Raw genomic sequence first — 12,176 nt, forward strand, 5'->3', positions numbered from 1 at the left:
GCAAAATTTTGATAGACTGATTATACTATACTGCTCATTCATTTGAATGAAAAATTATATCAGTTTTTATGTTTCAGATGGAAAAGTAATAAATAGTTCTGTCTGTCCGAGTTTTTGGCTTTTTTACAGTTTCATTGTCAAAATAATGATCAAAATGGTCAAAAGAAGGAGTATTAGATTGATCTTCGAAGTTTTCAGAGGTTCACTATCTCAGGGGTTTACTATCGCGAAACTTCGATGAAAGTTTTCACACTTTTCGGTCGCTCCAGTACAAGACAGTGAATATTAAACTTTGATTCCAAATTGACCAACAGAAGCGAATAGTCGAACATATTTAGGTCACTTTTAGCATACTCGACGCTTAAGCATAAACGACTGCCATCGGAATTCCAAATGGGGTTTGACTTCAGAATGTCTTTTTTAATCAATGATACTTTGCCGATTATATTTTTGCTGTCCTTGGAGAGAGCGGGGTTCGATCCCTGTACAGCTCTGTCGTCGGTGCGGACGATTATAAGCGCGTGCTGTTCGTCAGCAAATATTGCTAAAAGAAGTGTTTACAATGAGAACGTATTCGATTCCTGGAAACTTAGGGTAAAAGCCGTTTAAAACTAATTAATTTCGAATTAGCTCAATTTAATTTTCTCGAAAATTTTAAGCTTATTGTGAGGTTTTGGGAATGAAACCACAAAGTTGTGCTTAAACACTGTAGCCGCAAAACTATTTCGATTATTAAAGTTTGGATCTTAGAAATTGGTGCCCACTATTCAAAACAATACCTTGACAAAATAATTCTTAACAAGACTTTTTAATAAAAATTTTCTCCTCCGAGGGTTGCTTTAATTTATAACTTATTAATGACCAGTTAATATTATTACCCGCAGCCTGGCCGTTTGGACTGAGCGAAAAGAAACTAAGACTGCTTTCGTCATCCGCCACGAAAATTTTTCTGTGCGTCTTTTTGGCCACATTAATCACGAGCACTTCGGCGAAGTTATTCACGAAGATTTCATCTGCATTCTTCGGGTGCCAGACGACGCCTTGGATATCGCCGATTTTTTGCATCGAAGTCTTGGACCTTCAACAAAGTTTACATTACAGCTCAGGTTTTGATTAAAAATTTAACAGTGACTTTCTTTCCGAATGATTTAATCCAATCAGGGGTGGATTTAAAGATCCCCCCTCAGGGGTTCGATACCCTCACCAACCAAAGGGTCCCCCCTTCTTTTGTTCCAATCAAAAGGTCCCCCTTCTGTATTGTTTTAAGACATCCCCTTTTCGCCGACCGAACCTGAAATCTTCGTAAAAGCGCCTTTTGCGCCAATTAATACTAATTTTGAAGAATATTTGGTTGTTCAAAACTTTACAAAAAGTGCCCAAAAATGGCCTTTTTGCCTCTTTTTTTTTCAAAATTTTGTCAAAGCATGGTTTGTTTTAGGTCGACAAAATACATTTTCACAACTTATCATAGACGATCGAAAAACTTTCGGATTTTCAAAAAACTTTTGAAATTTTGGCGACCTTTTTTTTGGTCGAGCAAATTGATTTTCCGAGCTCTGCCAAAGCACTAAAAAGTCCGTTTTGGCCAAAATTTCAGCGCCGGAGGCAAAATTTTTACCAAATGTAGGCACTTTTTTGAAACTTTTTAGGCACTTTTTCGAAAATGTTTACCAAAAAAATCGCGTTTTTTCGGCGCCCCCCCCCCCCCTTAAAATTAGCATATATTGGCGCCTAAGGCGCCTTAGAAAATTTTAGGGCCTGTAAGCCAGAAATGGATATCTCAAAATAGTTCAATGGGAGGACCCTTTGGGTCGGCAGGGTGTTGAATCGCTGAGAGGGGGTCCGCTCCCCAACCCCGCCACCTTCTAAATCCGCCCCTGATGCCAGTGTTTTTTTATTTACTTGCTGTCAAGTTTATAGCGATTCGTTTTTCTTTGGGGCGCGGCGCATAACTTACCTGACTACTTGATTACTTTCTAGTGGTTAATTTTCTTTTCGTCTTTCTTTGACGACCCTTGATCGCCTCACCTGACTTTCATCTTAGATGGGCTTCCTTCCCCCGAGTTGGGATCCTCCGAGGAGTGTGTGGAGGTGTTCTCGACCGAGAATATCTGGAGTGCTGTTTTGGACACCAGTGCCACGTAGTTCGCCAGGGGGGACCAGACGGCGCTCTGGATGCGACTCTGATGGTGCGATTTGGGAGCACTCAACGTGTAGTCGTCGTTCTTGAAAATGTGCACTTTGCTCATCTCACAACACACTATATATAATAACGAAATATGTAATAACTAATAAATAAACATAATTGTGACTTTATTTATTAACAAAAAATGATCATTTTAATTTTTGTTGAGGTTGTTAATCAGTTTTTACTTGAATCTTAGATTCGACCTGCTGACGACCCCATTGTCAAAAACCTATCATCAATTTATAATATCATAATTTTATTTTCAATTTAAAACTTATAAGCATACATTCTATGAAATTGTACGTTTACAATAAAGTTCGGCTCGGGAGAATACCAAAAAGGCATCAGCCTGTCGGGTGGCATCTCCATTTTGCTTTTTTCTGGAAAATTTGGGGGGTCTTATGCACAAAACGGCCCAAAATCAAAATTTTTATATCTTGAATTAAAACTTATGCAGTCGAATCTGACTGGTTAATATAAGCCATTCAAATTCAAGCAACATTTTCAGGCAATTCAATCAAAGCTTCCAGCAGATAAAAATATTAGCCGAAATAACCAAAAAGTTAAACTTTGTCTTATTTTTTTTTCAAGTAATTTGGGTAATTTTGCCCGGATGAGAAAAATTTCGCAAAATGGCTTCAGCAGAAGAAAAGTTTTATAATTTTGGTTATTTCGGCCAATAATTTTATCTGCTAGGAATTTTAATTGAAATGCCGGACCATGTTGTTTGAATTTGAGTGTATGATTAGCCAATCCGATTCAACCATTTTATTTTGAGTTCAAGAAAGATGTAGAAATACTGATTTTGGGCCGTTTAGTGCATAAGACCCAATTTGGGGTGCTATTAACCAACTGATTTATTTGTTTTCATTACATTATAAAAATACTGGAAATCCAATATGAAAGAATTAAAATGAACATAAAAAGTCTCAGAAATAACCCAAAAGTACCAAAAATCCAATTAAGCATTTGTTTCTTTTTTTTATTATTTTTTTATACCGAGCATGTCTTGCTTGACTTTGCTCCATGTGAGCACATCTGAGAAGGAGGAAAAGTTGAGAATGGAAGTCACGTGGAACTCGGTTTCCAGAGACACCACCAACACCTCAACTCCTCCGTCGGATCCAGGTACTTCCATCCTGGATGATGACTCATTGCTGTGTGTAGGCGGTGATTGACAGATGACTCCTATCAAACTACTATCCGAGTTCCACTCCAACTGAAAGTGCAGAATAATCGAATCTTTACCAAATTCCAAAATCAGCTGCTTCCAAAAAAGCTGCTTCCAAAGTATTTCAAAATGAACAATTTTTACTAGAGACAAATCTACATTTTGCTAGGTTTTTTAATTTGGTTTTTTCATGTATCTCGAGATTTTTCTCGGAAAAAGCAACAATGAAGTATCCAAGTTAGTATCAGTTTTAGGGTCATACTTCAGATTCTGAAAATAAATTTCAAAAAATGTCGAGGAAAACTGGTCGAAATATGTTAGCATTTCAGGTTGGTTTTCCCATTGATTGACATTGTTTTCCTCACTTTCGAGTTTTTTGGGACAACTTTATAATTTAGCTCTTTTTATCTATTTGCTATTCAATTTCAATGCACCCAAAAAAAGGGTAGAAAAAATTAAAATTGTCATTTTTATTTTTTCCCAAAACTTACCAACTCAGAACAATCTTTGCTATTTTCTTAACTATACTGAATGAATATTCGCTATTTGCTACTTTTTAATTTATACTGAATGAAATATACTAAATACCCTATTTATCAACGCACATGAACGGAAGATTTTGACTGCGAAGCAATCCGTGGTGGTGTTTGTCGTTACCTTCAGCACTGGCTGGTTGTTCCTGACGATGATGCGTCTCAGCAGAGTGCCAGATCCAGTCCACAGCCACACCCTCCCATCTGCAGTGCCCACCGCCAGGAGGGGAGAACCTCCCCCGTTGCCCCACCCGAAACAAGTCACCCTCTCCCGGTGCTCCAATTCGGGACCTACAGTTCAATCTTTCACATTATTCAATCATTGAACTTTTATTGTTTGATAGAAAAAAGGAACATGATCGATATGCAGAAAATCCGTATAAACTAGCAGAGATACAGCTTCATGCATTTTTCGATACAATTTTTTTCTGAGTTGCGCTTAGCTGGGTAAGTTTTGTCACAGTGGTTGACAAGAACTAGAAACGGTGAAACTTTTGGAGAATTTTTGGTGCAAATTGCAAATAATCAGAATTCTAGATGCCATAAAAAAATTTTCGAGAGGTGAAATAGGTTTGGAAATTTTTCCGACATTATTTTCAGGACGACCAAATTCCTTCTCCGAACTCGTAACATCCAATAAAAACCCTGTTACGCAGACGAATTTTTGAAGGAACAGGTGCACCTTTTAAAAGATTTGACCAAAAGATCTCGCTTTTTTTGCGCGCGCTTCCTCTCAAATTTAGTGTAATTCAAGAGGCGCCTATGAAATAAGTTTATATCTAGGCGACCAAAAGATGTTGTTGTAAAATCGAACCAAAAGGGAGATTCTTTGGAAACAAATTGGCAACCAAAATTGAGGGGATGGGTTGCCGTAGTTGCTGTTTTACCCAAATCGGGAGGAGGCGGAGTTTTGTTCACTTCGTCCATTCTGGGTGGATCAACATTGAAGAATGCAGTGTTGAGCACCATGACAGTGTTTCTGTTCTTCCTCACAGCCAGACTCTCCTTCTCCTGGGGACTCCACTCGGCCTCTGGCACCACTTCCCGAGGGTAGGAGATCCAGGCCAGGTGACTGTTGTCCCCACCCGCCGAGATGTCGGGCATGCGGTCCGACCCGAAACTAAACAGTATGCTTTTAATAGATAGAACGTCATTTTTGACCTGTTTTTCAATTTCAATTCGGAGGGCAACCAAAAATTTTTAAATTTTTACCTGTTAAATTTTTCTTAGATTTAGAAATAATTGCTTCTTAAATACAAAGAAACCTTGGCTTCTCGTGGCTATGTTTTTGTTAAGGCCGGCCAAGCATTTTTTGTTTGTATGATTTTTTAAAGTTTTCAGCCTAATTAGTTATAATTCTAAAGTTATGCTGATCTAAATCCAATGCAGTGTTTTGCAATGTTTTATAGGCTTTGAGACCAACATCAGTTTTGAAAAAAAAAAAGAAAAAATGTTTTTACGTGCGTGTCAATTTTCGCTCACCTAAAACTTGAACTGTTAGTCGAACTTGACCCTAAACTGTGAGTGACAACTGCGTGCAGATACTTAAAATCAGGCCGTCTTCGTCTCTCTTTTTCAAAGCACTTCTCAATAACTTCCTTATATGGCTCTCGTAAATTCTCGTCTTTAGTCGGCAAACTATTTCCGACTCCTTTGAAGTAAATAATCTGAGCTTCGTTTTTGCCCGAAAAAGGTCGTTTTTTGGTTAGTATTTCCCAAAGCACGACTCCGAACGAATACACGTCGGCCGCTCGTGACAACTTCCCCTCCTCTCGTATCAGTTCGGGCGCCATATACGCTATGCTCCCCCGATTGGAGCCGGTAATTGTGCCGTCAACTATGAGCTTAGCGCAGCCGAAGTCGGCGATTTTAGCGAGTGTGAAGTTGTTGCTGAGTAGAATGTTTTGAGGCTTGAGGTCTCGGTGCATTATGGGGAAGTTAGCTCCATGGTGCAGGTAGAGCATGCCTAAAAACAATCTATTCACGTAAACAGTCTGTTGTTTAAAATGTGAAACTAATTTTAAGAATACTTACGTCTGTTTTCGAAGCTCTATTTTTTCAATTGAGTAATTGTGCTGAGCCTACGATTTATTTTTTTTTCTTTTCGGAGGCTTTTATTTTCTGGCTCAAAATGTAGATTACTTTTTGTTGTTCCGACATTTCGTACAGAAAACAACGGAACATTTGTGCTCTGGGTGGTTTTGCTTCTTCAGACAAATTTCGACTTTTTAACTAGCCATTTTTGACGGAAATTTTAATACCATTCAAAAGGTATTGTTTTCCAGAGCCTATTTTTGAAAAACAATATATATTTCACGTGTGATATTTTTTTGTAATGTTATGGGGGTTTACATATTGCAATTTTTGCCAATTTGCGATAATTAACGCGCGATGTTTCGCGCGGCGCAGAGACAATTCAGCCACAGACAATTCAGCCGATTTAAAATACAGACAATTCAGCCAAAAAAACTCAGACAATTCAGCCAAAGACAATTCGGCCGATTTAGATTAAAGAGACAAGATAAAAGGGAACAATAAAACTTTTCTAATTTGATTAGAGTCAGAAGGCTTTCAACAGTTTACCAATGAAATGTAAAACATCAAACAACAAATTTCGAAGATCAAAACAAACTTGCTATGCATAAAGTTTTACGAAATATGTACATTGAAGGTACACAGTTTTAAATACTTCTGTATATGGTCTCGATTGTAATTTTTTGCGTTTTGAACGAGTTTATCATTTGCTATTGAATATTTGGGCTTCTGTTTTCTGATAATATTACCGGACATCAGTCTCTCTACATTAATTTCGGCGTTTTTTTGCTCATCTTTGAATCGTGTGATCAACTTGGGGAGGGCTGGATGCTTTGTCGATACGAACTTATTGAAGCTGCCATTCCATGCCTCCAACGCATTGTTCGTACGAGGTTCTCCGCTGAGCACCCGATTGAAAACGTTCCAATCGGCAATGTCAAACTTTGGTTTGACGCGTCTATTTCCTCGACAAGCACCAATATAGGTGTCTTCGAAGTAGTCTGATAGACTCTGAAATTCCTCTGAGGGAAACTGTCTGAATAGTCTTTGGCCGAATTGTCTCACTCATTTTGACTGAATTGTCTGAATTTGAAATTGGCTGAATTGTCTGTGGCCGAATTGTCTGAACGCGGTTTCGCGCTATTAACGCGTAAGCGGAGATTTAATACGTTTTAGAAATCGTTGCCAATTGGTTCAAGGAAGATTTTTTGCCATATTTGATTTTTACTAGGGGCGAAATTTATCACTCTGTACTTTATATGTCGTTTGGGGGGGAAGATTTTCACAAAAAATCTCAATTTAAAAAAAAGTTTGTTTTTATTTTTATTGCATTTAATTTTTTCATGCTATAACTGCTCCATAAACCTTAAAAGACAGTCGCCCTGATACGAGCAGTCTTTTTATTTGAAACTAATGAAATGTGTCAGTTAATATTATTTTTTAACTAATGAAATATTTCGCGTTTTTGTACTGTTTATTAACTGCTTGTCGAATTGATGGCTACCTGCGCTAATTTGTTGTATGAATGAATCCTGTTCGTTGGTACTAATCTGTGCATCCGGTCTGTGCAAATAGTCCCCCAAAGAGCCATTCTCCGCAAACTCCATCACAAGGCCATAGTTGGGAGGATTATGGATCACTCCCAAGTACTGAAATACAGAGACATTTTAATCTCCAACTCTCAGTTAGGTTAAAAAGCTAAATTTAACTAGAGTGGCCTCCAACTAACTCCGGAATTGTTCTAACTCCAAAATTTTCGAAGCCTTCAAACTCAAATTTTCATTCAGTAGGACTTCACGAAGAACTCAATTTCATTTTCCCATTAAATGTGATCAGTTATTCCTATAAATTACTCGACTGAACTACTGACGAACCATATAAATTGAAACAAAATTTCTGCTGCGATTGCCCTTTTTGCAAAATGGGGGGATTCTTTACTAGGTACATAATTCTCATACGCTTAACCATTGAGTTATTTTTAAGGCGAAATCTTTAAGCTGTAAGCAACCTGCAAAATGCTGAGTTTTTATTGGCTGAAAAAGAAATCTTTCAACCAAGTGAACAATATCCACCTAAACTGTTTAAATGGTTGGTTTTTCACTTGGCCCAATGATACCTTTATAATATTAGGATGACTCAGCGACTGCAGTATCATTCCTTCTTCTTCGATCGGGAGTGACACCCGCTTCAGAGCCACTGTCTTCGGGTAGTTTTTACAAGTACACTGCCACACGTGACCAAATGACCCTTGACCTATGAACCGCAAATTCTCCAGGTCACTCTCGTCTATGTATAAATTTCTGCTCAAGTCGAACGATAAAGAGCGTTTTTGCACAAACGCCATTTTCAATTCTGTACTAAACGTGTTTTACCAATCTAACGCCGCAAAATAAATTGAAAATATGCAACTGCACTTACGTTTTAAATTGTTTTCATACGTGAAAATTAATTTAACAGCTTGTAGTTTTCTTTCCGCTCGTATTTTGAAGTCAAAACATTTTTGACGACCTTACAGTTATCTTTGGAAACGTTTTGAACGGTCAGAGAATCTTTAGGATATTCAATTTTTCATGTTCAATTCAACGACTCAAAAATAATTGTTCCAGTTTTCTGATCTTTTGAAGCCGATTTGTTGAATTTAAAAGACAGGAGAAAAATTAATGATTTTTTCCTTTTGAGGCGAAGCTCAATTAACGCTTCGGGCTTCTTCATAAATATATTTTTTCAAGTGTCGACGTTGGCGCTTATTTGTAACTCAACATTCAAATTGTATCGCGCGGCTAAAATTTTTTTCAATTTTTATGTAATTTTTGAGAACAAGTTTTTCAGCCCTTGATTGGATATTAGGTAAAAAGTGCTCTATGATAAAAAATGACAAGATAATCGGCCTGAAATTAACAGCACATTTGGCACCAGTTTGAAACTAGTTTTTTACAATCAATTATATTTTTGATAAAACTATCTCTATAAAATATTTCTTCTAAACCATTGTTGTTCTCCTTTGGAGCACAGTTGTTCTCCTTTGGAGCAAGTTCCAGATATCTAACCCGCAAATACCAGCATACACTAGATCTATTGAGACTAGGAGATATAAGAGTAAGATTAAGATTGGTATTAGACTAAGAAGTTGCACGAATCTATCCGGCAGAAAATAAGATAGCGTGACGAACAGACGGTGTACCTTATCTAAAATTACTCTATGAATACAGTCACTAGTACATAACACATCTGGTGCGACCAAAAGTCGCCAACAAGACCATAACTAACTTGAATTTAGAAAAAATAGATTTTAGAATTAGACAAATGCAAAATTGCAAAAATGTTAGACGGAATAGATAATTTAATAGAAATGTCTCTAGTTCTCAATAAATTTACGCCAAATTTACGCCAAAATTTTTTTTCAATCAATACGAGAAATACCAGGTATTGAAAGAAGACCAAGATCATGGCGCGAAAGACAATCAGGAATCGGACCACTCTGCTACATGATAGTACGACGGAAACCGGAACAAACTTTTGTATTTATGCAGTAAATTTAAAATTTTTCAATTACTGACATGAAAATAATTTGAAGAAAAAATTCTTCAACAATCTTATTGGTGCTGAGCTTACTATCTATACAATACCGACTGATAAAAAGATCCTAAGTCAATCCCCCCAAAATCTGCAGTAAATCAAACTTTTCAGTAAATATTTTAATAAATACAAAATACAACAAGACTGCTTGTATCAAAGCAAAGCCCTGAATGTTCCGACTGCCTTTTAAGGTTTAAAGAGCAGTAATAACATTAAAAAATTAAATGAAATAAAAAAAAAATGAAAACAAAATTTTTTCAAAAATTTGAAATTTTTTTAATGAAAATCATCCCCCCCACACGCCATATAAAGTACAAAAGGATAATTTTTGCTCTTTGTATAAAATCAATTATGGTAAATTAACTTCTTTCATCCAATTTGGAACAATATCCAAGACGGAATAACTCTCCGCTTACGGGCGTGGAAATATATCGCGCGTTAATTGTCCCAAATTGGCTAAAATGGCAACTTTTAAACGCCCGTAACTCTACGAAAAACTATCACAAAAGAAATATCTTTTCAAATTTGAGCTCAGGACAACAAGACGTTTCGAATGATAGAAAAAAATTTTGTCAAAAATGGCTAGTTAAAAAGTCGAAATTTGTCTGAAGAAAAAAAAACCCACCCCGAGCACAAATATTCCGTTACGTTCGTATCGAAAGTCGGAACAATTATTTATGAGTGGCGAATTATACCGCACAACAAAATCGTTCCAAATTGAATGGAGGCTAGCTAATTGGTTTCATTTCGCACAAAATTTTACACTTTGATATTGTCCAAAACGTATAGGTTTTTAACATTTTCTTTTCAACCAAAAACTATTTGATATGAATTAAGGGACAGTCGGAACATTCAGGGCTTTGCCCTGATATACGAGCAGCCTTGTTAACGCTTAAGCGGAGGTTTAATCCGTACTGAAAATCGTTCCAAATTGGTTGAAGGAAGCTTTTTTGCCATAATTGATTTATTTCTAGGAGCGAAGTTTATCACTTTGTACTTTATATGGCGTGTGGGGGATGATTTTCACAAAAAATCTCAAACTTTTTAATAAAAAATTTTCATTTTTTTAATATTACATTTAATTTTTTCTTGCTATTATTGCTCCATAGACCTTAAAAGGTAGTCGAAACATTCAGGGCTTCGCCTTGATACGACCAGTCTTGTTATTTTAAGCTAAAAAATTTTTTCAATTAATATGATTTTAAACTAATGAAATGTGTCAGTTAATATTATTTTAAACTAATGAAATATTTCGCGTTTTTCTACCGTTTATCCACTGATTTTCGAATTGATGGCTACCTGCGCTAATTTGTTGTATGAATGAATCCTGTTCGTTGGTACTAATCTGTGCATCCGGTCTGTGCAAATAGTCCCCCAAAGAGCCATTCTCCGCAAACTCCATCACAAGGCCATAGTTGGGAGGATTATGGATAACTCCCAAGTACTGAAATACAGGGACATTATAATCTCCAACTCTCAGTTAGGTTAAAAAACTAAATTTAACCAGAGTGGCCTCTAACTAACTCTAAGCCTTCAAATTTTCGAAGCCTTCAAACCCAAATTTTCATTCAGTTGGACTTCACGAAGAACTCAATCTCATTTTCCCATTATATGTGATCAGTTACTCCTATAAATTACTCGACTGAACTACTGACGAACCATATAAATTGAAAGAAAATTTCTGCTTAGATTGCCCTTTTTGCAAAATGGGGGGATTCTTTACTAGGTACATAATTCTCATACGCTTAACCATTGAGTTGTTTTTATGGAGAAATCTTTAAGCTGTAAGCCAACCTGCAAAAGTTTTTACTGGCTGAAAAAGAAATCTTTCAACCAAGTGAACAATATCCACCTAAGCTGTTTAAATGGTTGGTTTTTCACTTGGCCCAATGATACCTTTATAATTTTAGGATGACTCAGCGACTGCAGTATCATTCCTTCTTCTTCGATCGGGAGTGACACCCGCTTCAGAGCCACTGTCTTCGGGTAGTTTTTACAAGTACACTGCCACACGTGGCCAAATGACCCTTGACATATGAACCGCAAATTCTCCAGGTCACTCTCGTCTATGTATAAATTTCTGCTCAAGTCGAACGATAAAGAGCGTTTTTGCACAAACGCCATTTTCAATTCTGTACTAAACGTGTTTTACCAATCTAACGCCGCAAAATAAGTTGAAAATATGCAACTGCACTTACGTTTTAAATTGTTTTCATACGTGAAAATTAATTTAACAGCTTGTAGTTTTCTGTCCGCTCGTATTTTGAAGTCAAAACATTTTTGACGACCTTAACAGTTATCTTTGGAAACGTTTTGAACGGTCAGAGAATCTTTAGGATATTCAATTTTTCATGTTCAATTCAACGACTCAAAAATAATTGTTCCAGCTTTCTGATCTTTTGAAGCTGATTTGTTGAATTTAAAAGACAGGAGAAAAATTAATGATTTTTTCCTTTTGAGGCGAAGCTCAATTAACGCTTCGGGCTTCTTCATAAATATATTTTTTCAAGTGTCGACGTTGGCGCTTATTTGTAACTCAACATTCAAATTGTATCGCGCGGCTAAAATTTTTTTCAATTTTTATGTAATTTTTGAGAACAAGTTTTTCAGCCCTTGATTGGATATTAGGTAAAAAGTGCTCTATGATCAAAAATGACAAGATAATCGGCCTGAA

General features: G+C 36.6%; 2 protein-coding genes across 2 annotated transcripts in view; both read right to left on the bottom strand.

The window, feature by feature from the left end:
* LOC134854239 (cilia- and flagella-associated protein HOATZ-like) overlaps positions 1-12,176 on the bottom strand; it is a 269,680-nt gene that overhangs the window by 152,340 nt on the left and 105,164 nt on the right. The window lies entirely within an intron of this gene.
* On the bottom strand, positions 85-8,334 carry LOC134853624 (insulin-like receptor). Its single transcript, XM_063869631.1, has 9 exons — positions 8,043-8,334; positions 7,431-7,575; positions 5,375-5,858; positions 4,780-5,012; positions 4,017-4,183; positions 3,188-3,407; positions 2,029-2,260; positions 879-1,078; positions 85-544 (listed from the first exon to the last, which is right to left on the bottom strand). Exons 1-9 carry the CDS (start codon positions 8,268-8,270, stop codon positions 222-224), a joined length of 2,232 nt encoding a protein of 743 aa, XP_063725701.1. The 5' UTR covers positions 8,271-8,334; the 3' UTR covers positions 85-221.

Source organism: Symsagittifera roscoffensis, chromosome 1 (genome assembly GCF_963678635.1).
Source record: "Symsagittifera roscoffensis chromosome 1, txSymRosc1.1, whole genome shotgun sequence".
Taxonomy (NCBI): Eukaryota; Metazoa; Xenacoelomorpha; order Acoela; family Convolutidae; genus Symsagittifera; species Symsagittifera roscoffensis.